We start from the raw sequence: 25672 nt of genomic DNA on the forward strand, positions 1-25672 counted from the left end.
AGCTCCATTGAGCATATCCCTCTACCTGAGACTGGAGCTTTACAATAGACCAAAGAACGCACTGGCGATAAGGCAGGTTTGTCCGAATCAAAAATCGGCCATGAAAATAAAGCATACCCTATCTCTATGACACACTGCCGTGCTTAGATACTCCGGGTCCTACGATCCAGCCCTGGTAATTGTTGTCCAACGTCTTGCTCAGCATTTGCAAGTATGAGGGCAGACCCCCCGCCCAACTTAGAGGTTGTACCTTTTTGCCTGGAATATTGGCACCGGTCCACCAGCTGTGGAGAGACGTCAGCAACAGAAAAATCGCAAGGGAGTAGAGTAGACTTATCTTGCCCCTAGGGAGAAGCGTTGCCTCCCACTTCTCGCGAATCTTTTCCACCCAGTCATTGGCCGCTTCTTCTGTGGCCTCCATGGTTTCTATGCCCTCGGCCAGCATTCTCTCGATCAGCTTTTCGAACCATTGACCTTGGAATTGGATACAGGATGGACCGTTGCTGGAGATCAAATGTTAGCTGACGATGGAGTAACGACAGTGGGACCCCCTTACGAAAAGGTCGACGGCGCTTGCGGTCCGAAGAGAAAGAACATGTTGGGGAAACCGGGCACGGCCACCCCCATGGAAGTCTTGACTCCGTCGCTCCAGTACTGCTTCAGAGTCCGTCCGTCAACGCCCCGAAAGTCGATATCCATAAACCCGCCCGTGAGACCATCAAAACCCGTAGCAAGAACGATTAAGTCGACATCAACCTGCCCTGCCGCGGTACGAATGCCCGTGGCGTTGATCTCTTCTACGGGGAATTCGTTCAAGTTGATGATGTCAACGTTTTCCTGGCTGACGACCTCGAAATAATTCTGTTCCAGCGATGGACGTTTTGCACCGAAAGGATGCGGTGGGACCTCCGGTGCTAATAGCCTGGCTTTCTCTGGATCTTTGATGCGTTTAAGTACCATGCGCCGCCAAAAGTCGTAGGCGGCCTCGTTGGCTTTCTGGTCAAAATTCATGTCCGCATAACCGGCGACCCAGAATTTGAAGCCGCCGTCTTGTATGAGAGAGTTCCACAAAGCTTCACGCTGTTCACTCGTGTCATCAAAGGTCTTGCGTCCGTTGTTTTGGTATGGAACACCGGCATCGGTCTTCTCGCACGCTTTGAAAGCTGCTTCGTAAATCCCGTTATCTTTCTTTTCCTGCTCTTCTCTGGCATCTAAGCTACGCTGTTGCATTGGGAGGCTAATCAATCGGTCAGACTGTATACTAAAAGACATAGACAGCACTCACCAGAAATTCGGCGTGCGTTGGTACACAGTGAGATGCTTGCAGACCTTTCCCGCCTCTTGAATCACCTGAATGCCACTTGCCCCTGTTCCAATGACGGCAATTCTTTTGTCTCGAAGACTAACTTCGTGATGCGGCCAGTGTGCCGTGTGGTACATCTCGCCCTGAAAATTAGCAGAGCCTTGGAGATAAGGTATATACCTGTCTCTTACTTAGTCGTGCCGCAGAGTGAAGAGGAGATTCAGAGTCGGTGACTTACTCTTTGGCCGCAAAGCCCACGTTTGCGAACAACCATTTACATTTCGTTTCGGTTCCGTCTGAACAACCCACCCTCCAGCGTCGACTGCCTGAGTCCCAGGACGCATATAAGACATTTTTGTGATACTCGATGTCCTTTCGTAGGTCCCACTTGTTCTCGACGTGTTGGAAGTATTTTTGCAGCTCGCGGAATCCAGGGAAGCGTTCAGAGAAGGTCCAATCTTCCCAAATCTCTTTGTCGAAGAACTGATAAGCTGGCGAGTCGCTATCAACGCGAGCACCAGGGTCTAGATCCATGATCAACTCGCCGTTAGATCTGATACACTATCTGTCTACTTACACTGATTCCAATGCCTGCAATACGTGTCAGTCAAACGGACCTTCGTTTTCATCTCCTTGGCATACTGACCAGACACCTCCAGATCCCGAACCTCGCTCGAAAATCTTTGCGCGAAGCCCCAAGTTACGCAGCTTGTGAAGCATAGTATAGCCTCCAAAACCGGCGCCAATGAGGACGGCATCGCACTCGAGATTTTCGCTGATGGAACCCATTGCCTGTTAGGGGTATACGCCGACGGTGGTCAGCTTTTCAAATGCAGAGATCTAACCTCAACGGAACAAATGCAGCTTCTGTATAGTATTTGCGGAACGAATTGACAAGAGTTTCCCACTTCCAAGAGAAGTGTCCGAGACCGTTATCTCTAATTTGCACCCCATGGGGTCATGAACACTCTACAGAGTGTAGAATGTGCTAGGGAAGTGTCCGCACCAAATTCTGGACATTCGAATTTCGGCGATGAAGACCATCAGCTCAAAACCAACATCAAGATGGCTTCTACCCTAGCACTCTCTCATACAGGGCAAATAAGCGTTGAGTAAGTGATTACCCGATTTCGCCGAAATAAAGTTGCGAGCGTACTGAGTTGAAAAACGCCACTCCACTCTAGAGCAAAACACTAGATTTAACCGTTTGCGAGTTGGAGACTCGACTCCGAGGCAGGACTAAAGGGCTGACCTCCATATCGCATTCATTAGCCCATCCGATGGCAAGGCTGTGTGAAAATGACATGGGACAAGTTTGGCGGAGGGTTTATCTCTGCAGCCGATGCCACTTTCTCAATCAGTGCCATCGTGCTATCTTTGTCGTGATATAATCTCACTGGTTTTCAAAAACGCCATCAAATAGCTATGGCACGCATCGTCGATCACTTTACCAATGGCGCTGCCAATGGCGCTACCAATGGTGTTGCCAATGGCGTCGATATCGCAACCGACACAACACCCGACCCAAGTGCACATGCCGGCGATGCCCACCATTTAGAAGATGTGAGCACCGGTTTGAACGATTTACCAGCATACACGTCCAGAAAGCTTCGGGTGGTTACAATTGGCGCTGGTTATTCGGGGCTCACTCTGGCCCACAAGTTCCAGCATGAGCACAGCGACTTGAGCGATGTGATTGATCACACCATTTATGAAGTGAGGTCCGAACTAGGAGGAACTTGGCTGGTGAATACCTACCCAGGAGTGGTCTGCGATGTCCCTTCACACATATATGTAAGGTCCTCAAAACCAAAGGAGCTGAAAGGGTGCATATATCAGACGCTAACAAGCAAAAGGCTTTTCCGTTCGACCCCAATCCTGGCTGGAGTCGCTTCTTCTCTACTGGCCCTGAAATCTGGGCATATATGAAGAAAACGGCTCAGAAGTGGAACCTTGAGCGTGATATCAAATACAATCATCGTGTGACAGGCGCGTACTGGCAAGAAGATCGTGGTCAGTGGCGGATAATAGTCGAACATAACAACATGATCTTCGAAGACTATGCGGACATCTTGATCTCAGCCCAGGGGTTTTTAAAGTAAGCTACCATTGATTGATCTGTCAAACTTGGTTCCCGGTCATCTGGAAAGTTGAAAGACAAGGCTGACTAGATTCTCACAGCACCTGGAATTGGCCATCGATTCCCGGATTGGAAAACTTTCAAGGTAAAAAGGTCCATTCGGCGAGCTGGGACCACGATTACGACTATAGCAACAAGACCATCGCGGTGATTGGTAATGGTTCATCTGGGATCCAAATTCTGCCTCAGTTGGCCAAGCTACCGGGGACGAAAGTGACGAGTTTTCAACGGGGTCCAACCTGGGTGGTCAGCACCATGAGCCCTGCATCACTCCTTGGAAAGGATGACCCGGCGTATAACCCGGAATACACGGAGGAGGGAAAGCAAGCTTTTCTCCAGGAACCTCAGAAGCATCATCAATACCGTAAGAAGATCATTCACGGCATTAACGACAGCTTTAAGATGGTACGTGTTCAACAACATCCAGGATACCCGACGACGGACTAACAAACAATACACAGTTTGTCAAGAATTCGGAACTCAACAAGCAGATTTTTGATCTTGCCCAGCGACAAATGACGGCCAAGTTAAAGAACAACCCCGAACTGTGCGAAAAGCTCATTCCAAAATGGGAACTGGGGTGTCGAAGAATTACTCCCGGAGAGGGATATCTTGAAGCTTTCTTGCGCGAGAATGTTGGACTCACTCAAAGTCCCATCACCAAGATTGATGCCGATAGCGTTCACACAACTGATGGTCAGGTTTACAAGGTCGATGTCGGTAAGTTTCCTTTCAGCAGGGTTGCCTGAAGCGTTCAACCCCCGAGTCAGCAGCAAGCTAATCAAACGGGGAAAAAGTCGTTTGCGCCACCGGGTTCGATGTCTCCTATCGTCCTCAATACCCTATCGTTGGCCGTGCCAATGTGAATCTTGTGGACAAATGGGCTAAGGAACCCTCATCATACTTCTCGCTTGCCTCGCCCGACATGCCTAACTACTTCATGTTCACCGGTCCGAACGCACTGATCGGCCACGGCTCCTTAATGGAAAGTTTAGGCTGGAGTGCCGACTACATGATCAAATGGATAAGGAAAATTGCCTCGGAAGATATTAAAGCGGTCGTCCCAAAGCAGAGCGTCGTGGATGATTTCATCGTCTACTCCGATCAGATCCACCTAACACTGACCTGGACTGGGGCGTGTCGAAGCTGGTACAAGAACAACACGATCGATGGGCGAGTGACAGCGACGTTTGCAGGGAGTGCGTTGCTTTTCAAGCGGCTCATTCAAGATCTGCGCCCGGAGGACTTCGACATTGAGCCGAGAAACAAGAACCGGTTTCGATTTCTGGGGAATGGATTCCTGCAATATGAGTTACAGAAGGGCAATGACCTGGCTTGGTATGTGAAAAAATGAAAGAGAAAATTTCTCTGCTTAGAATCCGTGACATGATTAAAACGGAACCTGCGCAAGAGGCACCCTCGGCCCAGTAAATAAGGATGAAATGTCGCCTCGTGGGCAACACGTGATATCACATATCTCCGTAGCGATATTCACTGCTTCTTTTTCGAACGCTCACTCTTGCTCAGCCTTCCAGACTATTACAGGCAAGGAAGTCGTAGACATACCCGGCGCGCATTGATGGATGGCAAAAGCGAAAATAAAAAAGTGCACAGATAGAACGAGTAAGCGAGCCACCTTGTTGCTTGCTTTGTTGAAACAACTCTAGGTAAGTACTAGAGGTAAGTAAGGAGGTAAGGAGGCGGTTTCGTTAGCTATTGCATTAGCGATTCGTATATAGTACTGACCTACGTAATGACTACTGACCACAGGACCCATAGACCACTGACTTATCTACTGACTACTGAGCCTCTCACAGACCACACTACTGACCATTGAACACAGACTCACAGACCACCAGTAAAAGCCTTGGACCCTGTGCTGTTAACTCCGTACAAAGTAAGTACATACGAACCCACCCCCACTAAACACGACTTGTCACTTGTCAGTTGCTTCATAGCCACTGTCACTTTTGTAGCTGTCAATTTTGCCATTTTCCCACTTTCCATTTACCGAGCGCACTGTCCCTTCGCCTGTCCCCCTCGTAAAGACTGTCTTGTCTACCTGTCTGTACCTGATCGACCCTGCATGGGCTCGGGCTCAGGCGCAGGCTCAGGCTCGTGTGAATGATCGTCGACGTCGACCACGTTGTGACATGCATTATGTAAATACATGATTACCTATGTATGTACATTCACACATAGCATTATGTTCTACCATGTCTATGTGTCTGTGTGCCCTTGTGATCAACATACAAAAGCTCTCCTCACTAATAATAGACATGTCAAAAGTGGCATGAATGGGATGGAATGGATGATCATAGAAGCATGAGTTTGGTCATGTTATTGTCAAGGCGAGACGAGGCTTGGCGGAAAGGAGAGTACGGGGAAGACAGATAGATACGAAAGAATCAGATTAGGGGCTGACTACTGTTTTGATTTCATCAATTCAACAGGTATCTGAACTTAGTAAATTAGGTAGGTAACCTACTCATCAATCAAGTCAACTCTGGTCAACTTTTGGTGAATTGTCAAACAAAGACAGAAAGACAAGACACTCCGTTCCCTGCTCCCAGTCAAACACTGCAACACAATTACTGTACATCTATCTATCCAAGGGGTTCGAGTTTGATGTAGCTCGAGCTAAAGCCCAGTCAAGTTATTCGAATTGATTCATTCATCAATCATGAGATTACCGAGTCGTTAGGGTGGTTTGATTGATTGTTTGGTATACAAATCACAAAAGGCACTAAATGTAGGTAGTACCGTCATGCACCCACAGCCACTACTAGACCACAACCACGACCACGACCACGTCCACGTCCACGTCCACGTCCACGTCCACGTCCACGTCCACGTCCACGTCCACACCACGCGACAGGTGGCAATACCGTCAGCCAAAGTATAGATAAGGATAGACTTCCACGGTACAGTAGAAAGCAAGGTCCAGGGATGGGAAGAGATAGGATGAAACAAAAACCATGTCTTCCGAATCTCTCTGTCCATCTCACTCAGTCACCTCACCTTCAGGGGGGGTGGACCAATCATTCTACTCAGAAGCAAAAGTATACAGATATCATCTTTTCTTGGCTGTACACCGGGCAGTTCGCCGGGCAGTTCGCTTGCAGCTTGTAGCTTGCAGGTTTTTAGGTCAGGGTCCCACGGGATCGACCTCGGGTGATTCTTTTTTTAGGGTTTCGTGTGTTTCTATTTGCACGCAAGGTTGGTCGGAGCTTTTCACGGCCAAGATGCTCAAAGGACGAAGAAGTACCAAGTGCTACTGGAGGAACCAAGGGCTAGGTGCTACTAGGTGGCGTGTGTGGGAGGCCCTGGCCATGGGAAAAGGGACTATGGACCATAGACCATGGTCTATTGCTGCGGAAAGTTGCCCAGGGTAAATTGGGTTTTTTCCCACAGGGCAGAAATGTACGTCAAACCCCTCGGGGGTTAGGAAATTCATCGATTTCTTTCGTCCAGTCCTGTCCAGCGGTGAATCACCGGCAATGGTAGCCATGTGCAAGCGCGCGCTCGTACCGTCCGTCCCTGGCGAATCCATCATTGCGCCATTGTCGCTACTGACCCGGTCCGAGAACCTCGTGTTTCGAAAACAGGTTTCAGCAATTTCAAAATGTACGCTTCAATTAGCTATCTTGTTCACCAAGTCACGATAGGCTTTGAGTCAAAAAATATCGCAAAATGATTACTCTCAACATTGTGCGCCGACAATGAGTGCCCAAGGCGTTGTTGTTTTGGTCAAGGGGTTGGCAGTGTCTTCAGTAGAATGCGCAGCTTGCTCGAGCGAATTTGAATTGACTTGACAAGGCGTGATGAGGCACCCTCAACAAACACGAGGTCGCACAAGGCTATGAATGTCAAGTTGACTCTCTCTGTCAAGTCGCTGAGAGGCTTAGAAAAACGCATAGTGTAGGTGATGAACATATTTTGAACAAAGGTGTATTATGACACGGCCAGGAAATGGCCCAAAAGATATATAATAAAACGACTTAAACATGGCTGCCAGCGCCTTGTCTCAAGCTCTAGCATCTGATCTGGCCAAATGCTGCACAGATTCCATAGGAGATGTAACTTTGTGACCCGTTTTCAGGCCACACAACTCCGTCCATGCCCAGTTTCCGCTGAATGGCGAGTTCGACACACGCACTTTGTGGAAAAGAAATATTAAATCGTCCTTCTCTGGTGTTTCATATTGTCCGTTTCTCGTTGTAGCATGCTGAGCACCTGTCCATTTCCACGACAGAATGTACAGAGATGCGTCGTGATGCAGGTTTATTGGTCGGCACGTTCAAGTCGTGTATTTAATCATAGCCGTGTAAAATAGCTGCTCCTCGTTGACGTCGCCAGAAGTTTGCTCTTTGACCCCATTCGAGGGTCAGGAGCCAACCTCGCCATCTCTCAAGAACTGGGGCAGAAAATTCCCAAGAAAATTCGTTGAGCCAGTCCTCTCCCCAGATTGTCATTTGTCCTGTGTCTTCAATGTCGCATGCGATGGTGCACACTTCTGTTAAAAAGGAGTTCGCGTGTTCTGGTCCCACGGCGATCAAACGGTCTCTGAGGAGGGGCGATGGGATCATGTCGATGTAGGCATGGTGAGGAGTAGTCAACTGGACGTGTGTTGGCTTCAGGACGTTTGGTAAAGTCGGCGCCAAAGCGGCCAGAGTTGCGAGGTGAGTCTGAGGGTTTGAGATGACGGGAATGTCGAGGAGTGGAGCAAACATGTTATGGAGAGAACGACGAATCTCACGGATGTTGTTCGGGACCACTACCACGAGACTAGATGGGTCTGTAGTGGTGCTGGAGAGTGGCGTCGAGGATAAAGGGGTGGGGATGGAAGATGAAAGTGCCATTGACATGGTAGTTGGCATGAATGGAGTGCCCACAGTCGGAGCAAAGGGGGTTTGAGCAGTTGCATAGGTTATATACCCAGCTGGCGATCCTCGGACTTCTGTAGGACTGATCGAAGGTCCTGGCGAACTTGACTGAGAGCCGTAGGCTGCTTTTAACGATTCATTCTCTTGAGCGAGAGCAAAGTTCTCCCGGCGCAATCGTTCGACTTCGTCGTTCTGAGAGGTACTTGCTTCGCGTTGGGCGGCTTCAAGTTTGCTAAGATGTTCTTTCCGCCTTTGACCTGTAGATTGAATTAGTACTGGACAAGGTGCTAGAGGTGGCAATGGAAGTGGCAATGGACTCGCGACGGCGGGTACTTACGGAAGACTCGTTGAGCATTTCGGTTGTATTCTCTGTTGGATCGTCAGTATGGGACAGATGGAGCGGAGAGGAGGTGGAGAGGAAGCGGAGGAGAATGTACCTCTTCTTGTCGGCTTTGGTTGCCTCACTGCCAGATTCTGACATGTTGAAGGTCTGGATGAATTGACGGTTGGTTTGATGGTAGACCTCTGTGGCGACCGATATGGTTCAAGTACCCTGGGAGGCTTGGAGGGTTGACGTATGGTGGCACGTAAAGTTTCGGCTGTCAGGGGAAGTAGCCGTACAGCATAGGAGTGATATGGGGGGGACACCTTCGTAATATGGGTCAGGGTACGGAGCTGAGCGAGCAGGATGGACAAGCAGGTGAGTGCACGGGCGGACAAGCATTGAATATTGATCAGAGGATGTTGGAAGAGTATTGAAAGCAGCGGACAGCTGGAAGTGGGGATGATTGGATGGGTCCCCGGGGATTGTCCAAGTACGATAGCGCAACGGTTGGACAGAAAATCAGGCTAGACAAAGGTCGGCAAGAATGGACTATGACCTGAGTAGGTGAGACCGGCTTGGACGAATGGTTCAGGCGAGGGCGAGGGCGGGACAAGGCTATATCTGTGGAGGATGGGTACCAAGTGATCGGCACAAGGTCATGGAGAAGCATTTGCACAAGACCCACTGGTTTGACGAGCCGACCGAACACGCTCGACGCTCATCTTCGTTTTTTTGTGCTCGTCTTCGTTCTTGGTCTCTCACTGGCGCCTTGACGATGGGCCCTGGGGCCTTATTGCGCACGCGCGGGAGGAAGTGAAGCTCAAGCCAAGGTTAATTAAGTGGAGCTGGCGAGTGACTAGGGTCCATCTCAGAGGCGAGCGAACCTGGTCCAAGAAGAGCCGCGGGTGCAAGGCTGGAGATTCAAGAGTGGGCACTGTCTGACGGGAGGAGAAGTCTTCTGAGAGGAGGCTGGATATTGACTGGAGGATGATGATCGTGTCGTGCTGACCAGTGGACTCGTGGCAAGAGGGGAGGACCGACTCAGCAGGAAGAGGAGGATGAGGTGTCGTCAGGTTGGGAGAGGCTGTGTTGTGGACGTTGTGGTAGTAGTGGTGATGGTGGTGGTATTGGACGTTGGTGGTAAAAGCCGGTGACTGGATAGAGGAAGCAGTAGGAAAACTCCAATTTGGCAGTGGTACCTATCAAAGCTGGACGGCATCCCAGACAGCCGTCCCTAGAGGTTGGCTCTAGGGACTTCAGGCACATCAGGGGTGGAGGCTGAGGCAGAAGGGCTCGAGCTTAGGATGTGGATAGGGAGCGAGTGAAGTGACAGAGTGACAGTTTGAGAACTCGAGCAGCAGCAGCACCCAACATGTGGGTTCGGCAGTCCGGAAACAGGCACTGCATGCTGCACCTGCAGGACGAGGGCCCGTATGCCTGCAGGTCCAGTCAAGCCATCAGAACCAAGGACCAAGACGGGTAAGCGACGGAGCGATGAAGCGTTGAAAGGGCGATTGAGGGCATTGAGCCATGGACAAAACGTCCCAATTCGGAGAGGGCAAATGAAAAAAGAGAGTTGGACCACAGGCCATGGCACCAAGGAAGCAGGGAAGTGACCAGGTGGACAAGGATTGATGGGCTGCATCGGAGGGTTGAAGGGATGGATGGATAGGCACGATGGGCGTGATGGGCATGATGGGTCCCCCCGTTCAGGCCCTACGATTCCCCATATTGCCAGGAGTGTCAGGCAGGGTACGCATACCATACCTACCTTAAGCATAGCATAGGACACCTGGCACCTGGCACCTGGGCATAGTGGCACCCACGGCAGCCTCAGGCAGGCCCGCAGCTACTCATCTGTTGGCGGAACCATGATCCCTGGAGGATCCTCGGATCCATTCTCCAGGCACCCTGGTTACCTGCCATTCGAGCCTTGTACCTGTCTTGGAGGATGACTGGTCAATCATGGGTCCTCTCAGCAAGTGTCTGATGCAAGATCGCCGCTGTCCACAGGCCGGAGCCGCCGTTTCGGCAAGCGGCAAGGGGGATCAATTGGCTGCTGTCACGGATGGTAGCCGACACCCTTGGCCTGATCAGGTGTGTGTAGACGAAGGCATGTTTGCATCGTACGATCAATTAGGACGATGATGATATTTTTTTTCTCCGTTATTTTCATTGTCCTATGATCACGAATCCCAGGAGGCTTAGCAAGGCTGTTGACCTCACACGGTGGCTGAATCTGCTACCACGAGGGTAGATCGCTAAAATAACTCGTCTTCAACGGCTGCAAGATACCCGTTTCAATACATCCATCTAAGTTAGCGACGGTCAAGCTTACAATTGGTCAGCATGCAGCAACAAATTAAAAGAATCCAATCGGTGATGGCATGCCTAGACCTGTGCCCGTCGGTTTGTTGACGAACCTACGAACTTTGGCTAATGTAGAAATATTGATTGGCTGACACGTCACTGGAGTGGTTCACGAATTGATTCAATTTTTTTGCTTTTCTTCCAGCTGGTGCCGTCAGAGGATGATGGCATGGTGGAGACGGAGATCCTTGACGACAAGGAGCAGGGCATACGCAGATGCGTGCCGAGAGTGTTGCGTATTCTGTACGCATACGAAGTTTAAGCATATGCGCACGTACGGAGTACGGAACTCGGTAGGGCAACGGTGTCACGGCCAACTCAATTGAGATGAGGGCTTACGGAGTATATTTCCACCAGGCTGGGTGGACTACTACCTTAGGTACTCTGTAGTTTTCAGTGGATGGGGCGTGTGGGCGGAAGGCAGTGTGGGCCAGCCACGGCCAAGCGTCTTGAGGGTTTTCCTCGGTCCCTCCTCCGCGCTGCCAGACTGCGCGTGGCTGCTTATAGTTTAGTTATGTTATTAGGTAAGTCTGGTTTGCTGATGTTTTTGTGGTAGTCAGAAAAATCAAAAGTCACAAACCTTGTCCAGTGGCCGACGGCCAACTCTAATCAAAAAGACCGGTAAATTCACCTCGTGCCTTGTCAAGTATGCAACGTCATTGTGCACTATGCACTGTGACTACATAGGGGACGGGTCTATGCTAGTGGTAGACGTCGATCCTCGGAAAAAGAACGTATTGATGAGGATAAAAAAGTTGATAGGTCATGACAACCACAAGAGAATGTTTTTGTGCGCTCCAGCCATCAGAGCATCACAAAGACAGACTGGTGGGCCTGTCTGGAGAGAGTGTGCGCGCGTGCGCGTGTGACGCTACCAAGGCTAAGAATTTGCAAAGCGAGAAAGACCAAAGACAGTATGCGTAAATAAAACCGTAGGTAAACGATAGACTTTAGGTGAGGATGCATATCCAGATCAGATGGGTGTGGGTATTGGTATGGGGACGGGGATGACGCCCAGGTGGCAGTGGCAATGGCAGTGGCAATGGCAGTGGCAGTGGCAGGGTCCTCGGGTGTGCAGGCACCAGGGCAAGCAGCTGCGTTGGGTGGTCACTTGGACCTGAGGCCTCGAAGTTGGAGCCACAAGAGCCACAACCAGCCGGGGGCATCTCCTCCATTCAGCTCGATTGGACCCTCGCTTAACCATTTAGGCCAATTTAACCTGTAGATTGGCAAGAGATCGCGAATGATCCCTGTAGAGCTGGACGATCGAGTCCGGCTAACACCGATCTCCAAGACTCCAACACGCATGCACTGGGGACCCATCAGGCTCCACTCTGCCTAAGGCTAAACTATAGGCGAGCCTCAGGGCTCGTTTGCATCCTGAAACAAAATACCTAGGTAGGTCCTCAGTAGCGCCTAGCGTCTAGGGCGTACACTATGCCCATGCGGCATAAACACATACCTTACTCATCTACCTAGGTAACTACGGAGTACATGTGTAGGGCCCGTTGCAGCGCGTACTCCGTAGACACCATCAACACCGTACCTAGTCAGCGTCGCCACCTACTTGTCTATCTAGGGATATTCCTCCTGGACTTGGTCCGAAGTTGGTCTGCCTAATTCGCCTAACCATCATAATTAAATCTGTGAGTTCCGAGACAAAGCATTCAGCATTTGACTACCGAGCCGAGTAAAGAAATCAAGACATGGCTGGTCCCTTTTTGGTTTTTTCTTCATAAACTTGGCCCGATCCATGCAATCCTCCGCAGGCTCATACCACACGGACAAACCATGATCCGCAATCTTGATTCATTTCAATCCTGGTTCCTGATCATTCTCCCAACGGCGTCCAGATTTCAGCCACCAAGAACCTCGGTAGTCAGTGTCACAAAATTTGAACCTTAAGACGTCGACGACATGACCATGAGATGTCATCTATCTCGCAGGTAATTCATCCACCGCACACCTGATTTGCTCAAGGAAAAGAAGCTCAGGAAAAGCAACCTCTGGCATGCATGGGCTGAGGATACCTACTGTACATGCCTCGTCATGCCACCTAGACATCTTTGTTTTGACCGCTTGACATGCCCATGACATGGCACCACGCCCGTCGACCAGGCCATGCGGTTTCCTTCTTTTATCGGGCGACTTGACTTGACTTAACTTCAGCTTTCCATCCTCTTCTTTCCTTCTCCTGTGTCGTTCTCCCTCCGTGCTTGATTGCTCGCTTCGTGCCGACTCGTGACGGACACCGTGGAGGAAAGTACTTGTCGAGCGAACAGACCAGCCAACTCGGAAAAACCCTTCCCTCCCAACTTCAGGTACTCCGTACCCTCCGGTTGTCGTAGAAAATAACAACCCAGTGATCTCCGCCCATGCTATTGATTACAGGCTAATTGTGATGCTTCATCTTCGACACCTTCCACGTGGACCTTGAATTAACCCCTTGGTAAAGAATCAATCCATCCGAAACGCTACAGCCACTTTCTGGCCGTATAAACCACCTTCAGCCATCATTCTCGCTTGCAAAGGGGGTACGGGGGAGAAAATGCTTGTTCGTGAGCATCCTGACGTACAGATCATCATGCTTGAACTCGGTGAGGAGCCGCACTGGCATGAACGATCTGCGACGACGGTCACCTGATCCTCGACGCTTACCTGCCTTAGACTTGATCCTGATTAGGTAGTCTTGGTCTGTGATTCTGTAAGTCTCTGGTAAATATTGACACAGAAGCGGCCAACGACGACCACCCGTGGTCTTGCGCATTGGTAGGTTGTCGTTTGGTCTGGGCAAATCCTCCTTCTCGTCAAATCCGGTCCAACCACTGGCCTGCATCAACCCCGTCTTCACGTACAGCTTCTTGTTTCATCTCATCACGTCGGTCTTCTTACCTTTTCCAACATGTCAACGAGAAGACGGGTTCCAGAAGTCGCACCCTTCCTGGTCCCCCGTGTCTTCCGTTCGGCCTCGGTCGATCCCGTTCACCAACCCGGAAGAGAAGTACTGCAAGCAACTCATAGAGTCTGTTCTAGAATCGACCGCCATGTGTGCTGTTGGGTCGCTCGAAACTCAATGTCGTCGATCCATCCTTCCCCCAGCCCTAACTACGACCATCCCCGCACCCCTTTGCACTCGATGGAGCAGCAGATCTGTAGTTGACAATGCAATCATTTTCATTTTATTCGCCATTCTGCATAGTCCCCGTACCTGGACCCGCTCCTGTCCGGTCGAGGGACAACCACAAAAGACCCCAAGGATGCCCTTCATAGCAACACTGTCCGGCCCAGTGGAGCCCAGAATCGTCCTTGAAATCTGTCTTGACGGAGAGACGTCCCGATGGTTCAAAAGAAAATATTTGTTAGTTCTTTTAGCTCATCTCACTTGATGTAGCCTCATGTTTTTTTACGCATCTCCATGTCAAACGAGCCCCGTAGTCTAGCAACCGCGACATGTCAAACCAAACCACTCTGCTTCATCTTTTAAGACATCTTTACCATGCGTCCGACCGTGTATTGCACATCCTCCTTTGTCACCGTCAACGCTTGCAAGTGATGCGAGCCGATGCGAGCAAACCTTCCTGGCAGTCCGTCGACATAACTTCAACTCTTTCAGCATCCTCAAACCTCTTGTGCCAAGCTCGTATGCAATTTCACGAATCCGAGTCGGTAGACATGTGCGTTCACGAGACCCAAGGCTTTAACCGACCCAGACCCAGATGATGCCGACAACAACATCCAAGCCCTTGCTATCGGCACCGGGATACTTGAAACTCCACATACCATCCTTTTCGTTATTCCAGTAAGCCCCAGACGCGGCATGCATCCCACGTCTCCCACTCAACTTTTTCACCTCAGTTTCCGTGCCTGTGGTGGACGACGAGCTTGCGTGCTGGATAATGGTGCTGTTGACGACATATTTGAAGTTAGGTTGCGCGGGAGGTGGAGGGCTGGTTGAGTTGCTGGTAGATGCTGACGGCTGCTGAGTTGTCTCTTGAACCAGAGCCCCGAGGATTGAGTTGATGATGGTGGTGTTCCACCGTTCTGTGTCGGCGTGTGAATAAGAGGTCACCCCAGAGAGAGCTGCTTCGCATGCCTGTTGTTTGTGCAGTTGGTTAGTGAAACTACCCCTTCGCAGAAACAATGACTGCTTACACTTTCAGTGATATCCTTCAAACGGGTGTATGGAACTGGTGGTGATGCGTGATCAGAAGCCATGACTTTGACCCAAGTATATCTTTCTTGGTCAAGATGGTCGACAGCACCACCTCGTAAACCTGTGATCCTAGAAGGCGAGGTGACTGCCTGCACTTCAGCAGGGATATCTTTCTGTTCTTGGGGCTCGCAGTCGATAACCGTACCAGCAGAGATGCAGGTTGGACGTACGGTCGACAGGGATGAGGTGCTCGTGGAAGCTCTTGGGTGAATTGATTTGAAGCCCGAGTCTACCACAGCCTTGGTGGTCTGCGCTTGGAGAGGGTCGAGGGTGAGGCTGTGAGAAAGAGGATCTCGATAGTGGAGTAGATCTTGTGAGTCTTGACGAGGCTCGGTGTGAGGTTTCAAGTCGACTTTATGACGGCGGCGGCGCAAGGTAAATGTAGAAGCTTTTCGTGTCAAGCGACGTCGGAGACCACCGACAGGCGATCCACTAGGCGCGAGGGTTGGCTGGATGGGAGTAGGACTGGGATTGCGAGGTTTGGAGCCTGGCTTTGACCACTTTCTGGTAGCTTGATCAAAAAGGCTGGAGGTGGTGGTTGTAGGTGAATTGGTCGAGTTTGATTGCGACAAAGCAAACTCGTCTTTTGGTGTGGTGGGTAAGGGTGTGGTGATAGTCTTGTGATTATTGTGGGCGTGGGACTGATGAGAGTGGTCAGCATGAGATTCGAGTGGTGGAGGAGCCTCAGCCTTTGTGGATCGCGTTGCTATGGTGGATCTGGCTTTCCGTAGCAAAGAGAGGGCGTGGAGGGTCGACATGACGCTGGTGGGCTGAGGCAACTCGAGCGACTCCTTGGCCCCTCGACGTTCACAGTCTAGTCCCTGAATGGAGGCGGTCAAGAGGCTCTGTGTGTCTGTGATAATACCGGATTTCCAATGACAGGATGGTTAGGCGGTGAGAAAGGCCAGGATTTTGTAGAGCGAATCAGAGCCTGTAACTCGAGCACCTGCCAAAGTCGATCGATAACGACCAATGATACAATGGCAACTGCTCAAAGACCTTTTCTGAGTACGATGCATGGGAAGGAACTCCCCGCAACTGCGCAGCTGCTGAACTCACGAGCAACAGCACCAACATCAGCAACAGCTGTAAACTTCTGGAAAAGATTGAGATAGCTCAATTTTCTTTTCAATTTTTCACTTTCGGCACTGCTACCCTCTGCATATCTATCTGAGCAATATTTGCTCTCATCCTCTCTTGTTATCAATCCTCCGCTAAGTCGGGCTTGTTTGCTTCGCCCGTCTTCACTCCTCTCACTTAGCCAACAAGGGGCAGTAACCAGGAGCTTAGTGGTCCAAGATACACCAATACCTCCCATCAACATCTCCTCCCCCCGCTCGTCGCTGCGTCCTCCCGTTGCTGCTATCCTCCCGCTTCGAGACAGCGGTCGAATTGAAAACACCTCCTGGTTTCTCCCCAGAAAGTCCTCAGAACGCACCTGTGATTGGAGTCTCCCATAAGGTCTTCTCCTTCTTCCGGTACCAGTCCTCGTCGTGGACAGAAATTAACCTTGTCCGACCCCATTCCTCTTTCTTCCAGCGACGACGAAGAAGCCCCTTTTTTGCGAAGGAAAAGTACAAAGTCGCTCCGGTCTTTCAATACTGCAAGATCTACCCAATCAATCAACGAGACCCAGCTCGCCAACGGAAAGCTCGTGCTCGAGCCCTTATATCCTTACGACCCCTTCACTAACCCAGACATCGCTCCCGCCCCTGCAGATTTAGTCCCTGCTTAGAACGCTCCGGCGCACGCTTGCCTGGCATCTGTTCTGTCCTCGACCAACTCTACCAAAACAATCCGGCCCCAGCCATCCGACTCCGTTGATACCAATATGTCTGAACAGCCTCTACTTCAAAGCGCCCCAGGTACGACGACATCACAGACCCCAAACCCGAGACACCACCACCTGAACTGACCATTACATCTAGGCAAGCGTATCGCCCTTCCTACCCGCGTTGAACCCAAAGTTTTCTTCGCCAATGAACGTACATTTCTATCATGGCTCAATTTTACCGTCATCCTGGGTGGCCTGGCTGTCGGTTTGTTGAATTTTGGAGACTCGGTCGGCCGCATATCCGCAGGCCTGTTCACCATCGTCGCCATGGCTGCCATGATCTACGCCTTGTTCACGTTTCACTGGCGAGCCAAGAGTATCAGGCAAAGAGGCCAGGGTGGGTTCGATGATCGGATTGGGCCTACGGTCCTTGCCCTGGCTTTGCTCGGAGCCGTCGTGGTCAACTTTGTCTTGAGAGTCGTTGACGCATGAAATCGTGGTGCTATATACGGGGGTTTAAGGTCGCTGGTGGATGATGCTATTCTTTAGGACTTGTCTCCACTAAAAGAGCATCGTGGTTCTACCTGGTAGAGTGACATGATATGGAATGTCGGAGGACTTGTACAGGGAGTTTGTCGGCGGTAATGCGTGGCGAGATTCTAGCCACCAAGACTTGGCATATAAATGCCTTGTCCAACATGTAGCAAAGTGAAATGCAACCAGTAAAACTCATTCTCGATGAGGTCTGGATGGATCGTCATCTTCCCGCCCCCTGAACGCAGCCATGCGCACTTTGATGCCCCGAGCCCAAATTGCAATCAAACCGAACGACGAATGGATCCTCCAACCCCGCCAGAGTACCCTTGACTCCGGGCTCAACCAAGACTGGTCTTCTGACCAACGCCGTGATTGGAGTAATCTCCTCCGATCATGTAATCATCTGAGTGCCATGCGATTGAAATCAAACACGTCCTCACCAGCAAGCCGAGATCATGCACAGGAAATCATGACCAGCGACGATCTCATCAACATGTGCGAGCTTGATCGAGACCAGCGAACCTATCATGGCGGGTTACTGTAGTCATTGAGTGCCACACAAACCGCACCTCGATGATGACCATTGTACTGCCGAATGATGCTCGCCGTGCCCAGCTCCCACAACCTGGCATAATGGTCTGAACAAACCGTCACCAGGTATGCCGAGTCGGCACTGAATGCACAGTCCCACACCCATCTCTGATGGTTATCCAGCACAACATCGCAGGGTAGTGGTTTCCGTGTCTCAATGATCTTGCTGATCGCTCGGAACGTGTGTGCTGGCTGCGAACCAGACTGAGAGTGTTTCGAGGACGAGACTGCGTCAGTCGGTGATGTGGCATTCGATGATGTCGAGGAGAGAGACGCGGATGAGCGCCCGTTTCCATTGGATCGTGGGTTCATGGCGCTGCCGTTCAGGGTTTGCGAGGTAACAAGTGCCTGATTGGGTGTACTGGGGTCACTGTGTCCATCCACACCTGTAGAAGGTTGGTCGGTCACCGCTTCCAGGTTTTCTTCTGTCATGTCAATCTTCCAAACCCGTACGGTATGGTCGGCAGAACAGGTGGCGAGGAGTTTGATGTCGGGAGATAACAGCAGACGGGTGAGGTAGTCTTTATGAGCTTTGAATACACGGCATGGGAGGAGGGTGGTGGAGTCGTGGTTCTGATACATGCGCCAGATGTACACGTCGCCCTGGTAGATATGTTAGTGGGTGGTGTGGCGGAATGCCAAAGCATGACGCGGGTGGAGGCTACCTTGTTGTTTCCTGCGGCCAACAACGAGCCATCACTGGCAACACTGACGCTCGAAACCGACACGTCCTCGTCCGGAATGAGTTGATGAGTGCATTTGCTCTCACCGAGGTCCCAGATGCGAATGTTGCCGCCACGATCGGCACTGACTAGTTCGCCTTGATTTGGGTGGATGACCACATCATTGACCGGATGGGTATGCTGGTAGTTCCTTTGTACCAATCCTGACCTTGTGTCCCACACTCGAACAGTCATGTCTTCAGAACTGGTAACCATCCATTTCCCCTCACAATGAAATGCCACACCTGTGACATTGTTGGTGTGTCCTTCGAATTGTTGAATCGGATTGGGATTGCTGGATTTGATATCATAAAGCCGAACCATATGCCGCCCTGCAGCTGCAAGATACTTCTTGTCGGGAGTAATACATAGTCGGTTGACTTGTGATTCGGGGTGTTGGATGGTGCGGGAGCAGATGCCAGAGAGGGCCTCCCAGAATCTAGGCAGGAGGAGACGTAAGTACAAGGCTGATACTAATCGCATCAAAACAGAGGTGATTACCGAATGGTATGGTCGTAACCCGCTGGACTCGCATGTCAGTATGAGTAATGATGAGGAAGTGGTTTGGCAGTGGAGACGGGAACGACTGTACCTGTGCAGAGAATCACACTCATACTGCCTCGATCACAATGTCACAGGCTCACAACATTGAAGTGGTATCTGTGATGACAACCAAGTTCTGCAATTCTCGACTTGAATTCAAGAACCTTTTACGGTTTTGGTCATGTCGCCTTGGTGAGATGTTCATCTCTTGCCAACTGCGGGAAGTTGAAGTCGTTAGTCTGGGTAAACGTCGGCGAAACCTCACGCACTTACAGCGGAGGAGTAGACATCAATATGACGCAATTTTGTTCTACGGAGCAGCAGTCCTACCTGTGATGAATATATTGGTTTTATCTGAGTAGAGAAAATCACAGATTTAAACAAAACCACGTCCAGATCTCCCACCTCAGACCCCTCCCTGACTGTGTGTCAACTTCATCTATTTTTGGCAATTTGAGCAACAAAACCATAGGATCCACAGGAATCGCCAGAAGTGCTTTTGACCTTCGTGAAATCTTCAGAGAAATGGGCCAACTTGAAGGGACTTTTACCTCGAATCGAATAACTCTGTTGGAAGATATGCCCAAAGTCCACCATTCCACCTAGGCAACCTTCATGGTATCACAGAGGGAAATAAACAATTGTCAGATCAGGCGGTCAGTCAAAATGATTCGATCTCGAGACCATACCCCAGACGCTGTTGGTGGTCGGATGGTCCTCACAGGATTGCACTTAGCCTCGATTTGACACTTCTAACCAACCCGCATGTCCGCATCACGAGGCTTTGAATCGGTGGGTGTGGCGGAGATGGGGACAGGAAGATGCTGTCACTGGCCAGGTAGGTGATATGCTTTGGCCTTGTACTTTTGCAGCCACACTTGCGGACGAGCTATTTGTTCAACGAGTTGCAACAGAACTGGATCAAAAAAAGTCAAATCGCTGCGAAGCCACAGGAGTGCCATCCTCGAATGACTGCAGTGGGCCGTATAACTCGAGATCTCTCACCGAGGACAGTGTTCCTCTCTTCTCTACAACTCTTAGCCCACCCACAGTCTTTGCACCTACGCTACTCGTCAACCAGTCGAGGTTGTGAGTTAACTCTATTTCATTTCCGATAGCTCATCTTGACTACCCACTCCGTCGCTGATTCCAGGCTCCCTCTTTGTGTCTTTGACCTCGAAACCATGCAATATAAAATCGCTCTCTTCTTTTCTTATCCCTTCTTTGCCAGTGTTCATCCCTCCAGCATCAAAGTTACGACCGAAATCAACCCTCCAGCAACCTTTCAAGCCCTTTACAAGCCAAAACGCTCAGTCTAGCCTCGTCAAACATCCTTTTACGGTCACCAAAAGTGAAGATAGAGCTAAGGCTTTCCCCCCTAAGTCGCGGTCCTTGCAATGGCTCAAAAGTCAGGAGATGGCGCTGCCCCCCCTCCTACTCCTCATGCCACGGACATGACTCCCAGAGCCATAGCCTCTGTTATCTACTGGATGAAAACGACGCTTTCGCACATACGCGAACAAGAGTTGCTTCGATATGTGCCCGATGACGACGTCATCACCTTGACCCCCAACGAGGTTGCAGCTATGTTACGCCAGCCTACAACATCTTCTGCATGGCAATACAACCCCCTTGATGAAGAGATGCTCGATGAGCAAATAGGCGACACTTCGTCTAGCGATGTCAGCATGGGCGACACTTCGTCTAACGATGTCAGCATGGGCGAAAGGCCAGAAATCCAAGAGCAATCACTATTGGTGGATGGCGACGACAACAATGACGTCTTGTGTCAATATGATATCTACGAGGGAGAGGTGATAATGTGTGATGTCAGCGATATCGACGTTTGTAACGTGTGTGATGACAGCGGTATCGATGTTTGTGACGACGGTTCCGAAGATTGTCATATGACTAGCAACAGCGATGACCATAACGACGATCTGCTGGACGACCTCTTCGAAGGCATCATCGACATGGACATGGTTGACTGTTAAAACGGCGGCGACCACGACGACAACAGCACCAACAGCACCAACGACGACGACGACTGAACGAACTTATGGACGATCTCTTCGGCGAAATCGATATCTACAAGCTAATGGGTTTTGATGGCATCGACAACTAACACGATGATAACAACCACGACGTCATCATACCTCATGCCTGCCCTTAAGATCGCGCCACTCGATACCCTGCGTCAATAAGACAATTCTAGCAAGTTAGGCATAGGCTCACTCAGATGGTCATTCGCGATTAGCGCGCAATGTGAATACAAGTACAATGATATTTAAAGTAACTATGCTTCAACCCAGATGGGTTTCTGTTTTGATTTTTCTTCCCGTGGCATTGGAGGCAGACAACACTGCCTGCATTTATCTCGCTGACAAGTCATATACACTCTTACAGACAAGCTCGCAGCACGTAGCCACTGTACTCCTCATGTCCCATTCCCCATTCCCCATTCCCCATTCCCCTTTGTATCCATGCTCCATCAGCGGCGTTTCTTTCTTCCTAAACCACTGCGATTGCTCCCAGCCTTGCTTGCCTCGGAAAGGACACTGGCACTACGTTTGTGGCCTCTTCCAGATGTGGCACTGAGATGAGTGGACGATGTTGGGGGTGGTGGCTCTGCGACATCCTCTTCTGCTTCCTCTTCCTCTTCATCATCGTCCTCTTGTTCGACATTTCCAGAGGCGGGAGTTGCAGTACCATCTGCCTCCTCCTCTTCGTCTTCTTCCTCTTCTTCGTCCTCTTCAGCATCTTCGTCTTCGTCCTCGTCATTCTCAGCTTCGGCCTCGGCATCCTCTTCGTCTTGATCTTCGTCCTCCTCGTCTGGAGTTTCGGCCACGGCTACAGGATCACTTTCGGCGTCTTCATCCTCCTCCTCTTCCTCTTCATCTTCATCCTCATCTACACCTAATTGGTTCGTGTCATCCTCCTCATCGTCATCGTCTTCTTCAACCTGGGCTTGTGAATCCTCTTGCTCATCTTCTTCATCCTCGTCATCATCATCTTGGTTGTTGTCTGAATCATTTGCGACTCCGGATTCTTGTTCCTCTTCGTCCTCTTCATCGTCGTTGTCGCTGTCAGCATCGGCCTTTTTCCGAGTGCTGGAAGCATCTGCATCAGCATCATCTTCGCCAGCTGCGTCGCCAGCTGCATCAGCATCTTCATCATTGTCGACTTCCATCTTGCTTGAATCTGCCTGGGGCGTGGGCTGTCGATCCTTGGTGCTACTAGCTTGCCGTTCCCCAACCTCTGGGGTTTTTGTCTTCTTTCGAAGTTCGCGACTTGGGGCCTTTGCATCTTGATTGGAATCAGCAGTTGGGGCATTTTCAGTGGTAGCCTTCGCCGGCTCCTCTTTGACCTTGGAAGAATCCACTTCCATTGGCTCGGTCTTCGGTTCAGGGCCTGACGCCGCGGCGGGGGCAGCAGGGGTTACGGTGGTGGTAGCGGTGGTCGCAGCTTGTTGTTCTCCTTCTTTTGGTAGACCCAGCCTGATCCGTCGAGCTTCCTCAAGGACCTTGATCTCGCTACTTAGTTTCTCATTCACCTTCCTTGCATCGAGAAGGATATTGATTTCCGTAGTCAGTCTTTCAAATTCGCGGCAGACCCGTTCTGTTGGCATCAAAAGCCTAGGAGGAATGCCTAGCTCGGTCAAGGCGGCTTGGATCTTGGTTGTTTGAGTTTGGCTCTTGGCCATGGTAAGGCGATTAATCTTTTCATGTCGGAATTGAACACCACTGGTGAGACGTTCTTGAGGGCGGGACACACCAAAGCGGGTTTCTTCTTGAGGAGTGAGGATCCGAATATTAGGCGGCGCAGCTGCAGTTGAACCTTTCTTCTGAGGAACGGGGGTAGCGTCTTCGGCCTGAGTATCGGTTGTGTCTCGTCGTGAGCTGTGATTGGCATGTTTGTTCTTCTCCTGCTTCTGTTCGGTTGGGGTGGAGGTAGCGGCGGCGGCGGTAGACTCAGCGGATCCAGGTACGGCGGGGCGCTTCATTCTCTTCTCCTTTGCGAGAAGGGATTGTAAAAGCATGGAAAGACCGGCAGAGGTTTGATACATGGCGGTGGATTGCTCCTCACCACGCTCAGTGCGACGAATGGGGAGAACAGGTTCCAGCCTGGAATAGAGCTCTTTTCGTGCCTTGATAAAGTCGTCTTCGTTCTTGGTGATGCGATATAACTCCTCCAGCAGAATACGCTCTTCATCGGCTTCATCCTTTGTCCGCTCAAACAGCTTCTCGGCCATGGACTTTCGAAGAGTTTCTGTCTTGACATCGAAATTCCTCATCTTCTCCCACAACTGGAACTCGGCTTGTGTCATATTGCTGGCCGGGGTTTGAACTTCCATCAGTTTAGCAGCGATGCCGTAATATCTTGATTTCAATGCTTCCATAGTTCTCGGAGGATAGACAGGCTGCGCGATGATCTCGGGAGGTGGCTGGTCTCCTTCCTGAGAAGAGGCAGAGGGCTGATTGATTGCCTTTTCATCATAGCGATCGGCGATGAGTAGCCAACGAAGGTCATAATTACGGCAGAGGTCCATCAAATAGTCAGTTTCCCGTCTAGACCAATCGTCGGACTTCAAGAGAGAATCGTATTGATCGTCGTTGTAGGAAGGAATTGCGACCGCAACGTTCCACTTGTGGGAAGGGTACTCGTCTTCGTACTGATATTCAGGTGGAACTGGAAGTTGTTTGGAAGTTTCATCGTCGGTCATTTGCACATCGACATCGGGAGCAGCAACAGGAGGACGATTTGAACCGGCAATGGCGCGTTTCCAGTGCTTCAAAACTAAGCCATCATTTCGTCCGCCATGCTTGAAACTTCTCTCATCCCAGTGTCGAGGAACAAAGGACCGGGCCAGGGAGGGTCGCGACTTGTATTGAGGATGGTCGACAATGGCGATGGGAGGAACCGAGTCGCCCATGAGAGCCTGGATCTCGCGGTTGATGCCAGTCATTCTAACTTGAGGCTCATGGTGTTTTTTCTTCTTGGGTGCAGGCTGACGGGGGCCAGCCTGACCTAGATTCATGATGTCGCGGATATCGCTGCTGGAAGCCATGATGGAATGGAGGTGGGGTGGATGGGAGGGAGGAGGAAGAGGGATGCAGCGAGGTTGGAGGGGAGGCCACGGCGGCCACGAGAGTGTCGACCGTCCTTATTGCTTTTTGGGTGTACGAATACGTGTTGTCGATGAGGTTGATGGGGAATGAATCTCGAATCGAGGATGGAAATGGCAGAATTTCAAAAAGTCGACGCGGCGAAGCGGCGGACGGGGTTGGTTCAAATGACGCGACATTTGATTATTTGTAGGGTGGAACTTTCATGCAGATTTAACATCAGGAAGGAGCAGATGTGTTACGGCAAGTACCTCCACCCTACTAAGTATGGCAGGCACACCGACGATTCAATTTACTTGTCAGGAAACCATCTTGATCCTTGTGGGATCGCCACAAAAAGACTAGACTCTCGTGACTATTCACGAGTCGACTTGAGTGGTTCAATAGATATACTGACATCGTAGTAGTCACGTGGTTACACTCGTGACGAGCAGAGCAGGTGAACGACAAGAGGGTCGTCTTGTGCTCGTCCTGCTCGACACTATCTACTATATCGATAAAGCCGGGGCGTACTCTCTCCAGCTTATCTGATTGATGACGATGCCTGTGGCGTTCATGGCATGAATACTTGACCTGCTTTTTGACAGATGGAGTTCAGAATAACTTGATGTCTTATCTACTGGGGTGGAATGTCCCTAAGGCTGACCGTCGTCAATTTCTATATTCGAGTCGGTTCTTTTGCCGCCTGAAACGACACCGAAATGCGCTCGGCACGGCTCGTGCTTGAGGGAACGCTGCGGGACTTGTTCGCACCGAGCGAGGCGATTGCCCATGTCGGCAGGCATGTCCGTGATAAAATGATGGAAGAGCTCCAGATCATCGACAGTCATGGCTGACTAACCTCTGTTTCGACTGTCTCCATCTGCTTCGATGTGCGCACGAACGAAACTCGATGGCATTGGTGTCGCCAGAGGTGATGGAATTCTGTTCCAACATTTCTGCGTTCTACCTTGCTTCGTCCCGATTCCTGGCCCCGAATTCGGGAGTGCGGTCGGGTCAAGAAAGCCATGATCCACGCTGCCGTCCTTCGGCGACAATTCTCAGACCACCTACAGCACTTCTCGCCAAACATCATTTGACGCGGAAGAAAAGTAATGAAAGGGCATTGCATTGTTATTGGCTTCTGTGGAGCACGAATAAGC

The 25672-nt window shown here is 50.7% G+C and overlaps 9 protein-coding genes across 10 annotated transcripts; 3 read left to right on the forward strand and 6 right to left on the reverse strand.

Annotated features, from left to right (window-relative positions):
• Positions 1–124: 124 nt before the first annotated feature.
• Positions 125–2362, reverse strand: PV10_08316 (uncharacterized protein; the record flags this gene model as incomplete). Its single annotated transcript, XM_016373315.1, has 6 exons — positions 1950–2362; positions 1881–1894; positions 1542–1827; positions 1286–1483; positions 557–1237; positions 125–503 (listed from the first exon to the last, which is right to left on the reverse strand). Exons 1-6 carry the CDS (start codon positions 2090–2092, stop codon positions 125–127), a joined length of 1701 nt encoding a protein of 566 aa, XP_016220226.1. The 5' UTR covers positions 2093–2362.
• Positions 2363–2728: 366 nt separating this feature from the next.
• PV10_08317 (uncharacterized protein) lies at positions 2729–4956 on the forward strand (the record flags this gene model as incomplete). Its single annotated transcript, XM_016373316.1, has 5 exons — positions 2729–3097; positions 3160–3401; positions 3485–3848; positions 3905–4163; positions 4241–4956. 5 exons carry the CDS (start codon positions 2729–2731, stop codon positions 4795–4797), a joined length of 1791 nt encoding a protein of 596 aa, XP_016220227.1. The 3' UTR covers positions 4798–4956.
• A 2412-nt stretch (positions 4957–7368) lies between these two features.
• On the reverse strand, positions 7369–9309 carry PV10_08318 (uncharacterized protein). Its single transcript, XM_016373317.1, has 3 exons — positions 8767–9309; positions 8667–8698; positions 7369–8586 (listed from the first exon to the last, which is right to left on the reverse strand). The coding sequence occupies exons 1-3, from the start codon at positions 8808–8810 to the stop codon at positions 7757–7759; spliced, it is 906 nt and encodes a 301-aa protein (XP_016220228.1). The 5' UTR covers positions 8811–9309; the 3' UTR covers positions 7369–7756.
• Positions 9310–12820: 3511 nt separating this feature from the next.
• On the reverse strand, positions 12821–14145 carry PV10_08319 (uncharacterized protein). Its single transcript, XM_016373318.1, has one exon. The coding sequence runs from the start codon at positions 13858–13860 to the stop codon at positions 13531–13533; it is 330 nt and encodes a 109-aa protein (XP_016220229.1). The 5' UTR covers positions 13861–14145; the 3' UTR covers positions 12821–13530.
• Position 14146: 1 nt separating this feature from the next.
• PV10_08320 (uncharacterized protein) lies at positions 14147–15995 on the reverse strand (the record flags this gene model as incomplete). Its single annotated transcript, XM_016373319.1, has 2 exons — positions 14147–15117; positions 15177–15995. The coding sequence occupies 2 exons, from the start codon at positions 15993–15995 to the stop codon at positions 14722–14724; spliced, it is 1215 nt and encodes a 404-aa protein (XP_016220230.1). The 3' UTR covers positions 14147–14721.
• Positions 15996–16265: 270 nt separating this feature from the next.
• PV10_08321 (vacuolar transporter chaperone 1) lies at positions 16266–17765 on the forward strand. Its single transcript, XM_016373320.1, has 2 exons — positions 16266–17102; positions 17166–17765. The coding sequence occupies exons 1-2, from the start codon at positions 17069–17071 to the stop codon at positions 17501–17503; spliced, it is 372 nt and encodes a 123-aa protein (XP_016220231.1). The 5' UTR covers positions 16266–17068; the 3' UTR covers positions 17504–17765.
• Positions 17042–19588, reverse strand: PV10_08322. Of its 2 annotated transcripts, XM_016373322.1 has the most exons (4): positions 19454–19588; positions 19363–19384; positions 18805–19300; positions 17042–18742 (listed from the first exon to the last, which is right to left on the reverse strand). In XM_016373322.1, the coding sequence occupies exons 1-4, from the start codon at positions 19473–19475 to the stop codon at positions 18074–18076; spliced, it is 1209 nt and encodes a 402-aa protein (XP_016220233.1). In that variant the 5' UTR covers positions 19476–19588; the 3' UTR covers positions 17042–18073. The 2 variants fall into 2 exon arrangements, with proteins under 2 accessions (XP_016220233.1, XP_016220232.1); XM_016373321.1 differs by having other exon boundaries at positions 18805–19384.
• A 1213-nt stretch (positions 19589–20801) lies between these two features.
• On the forward strand, positions 20802–21398 carry PV10_08323 (uncharacterized protein; the record flags this gene model as incomplete). Its single annotated transcript, XM_016373323.1, has 1 exon — positions 20802–21398. The coding sequence occupies one exon, from the start codon at positions 20802–20804 to the stop codon at positions 21396–21398; it is 597 nt and encodes a 198-aa protein (XP_016220234.1).
• Positions 21399–21867: 469 nt separating this feature from the next.
• Positions 21868–24625, reverse strand: PV10_08324 (uncharacterized protein). The gene has a single exon (XM_016373324.1). The coding sequence runs from the start codon at positions 24470–24472 to the stop codon at positions 21896–21898; it is 2577 nt and encodes an 858-aa protein (XP_016220235.1). The 5' UTR covers positions 24473–24625; the 3' UTR covers positions 21868–21895.
• Positions 24626–25672: the final 1047 nt, after the last annotated feature.

The sequence above is a fragment of the Exophiala mesophila genome (assembly GCF_000836275.1).
Source record: "Exophiala mesophila strain CBS 40295 unplaced genomic scaffold supercont1.6, whole genome shotgun sequence".
Classification (NCBI taxonomy): Eukaryota; Fungi; Ascomycota; class Eurotiomycetes; order Chaetothyriales; family Herpotrichiellaceae; genus Exophiala; species Exophiala mesophila.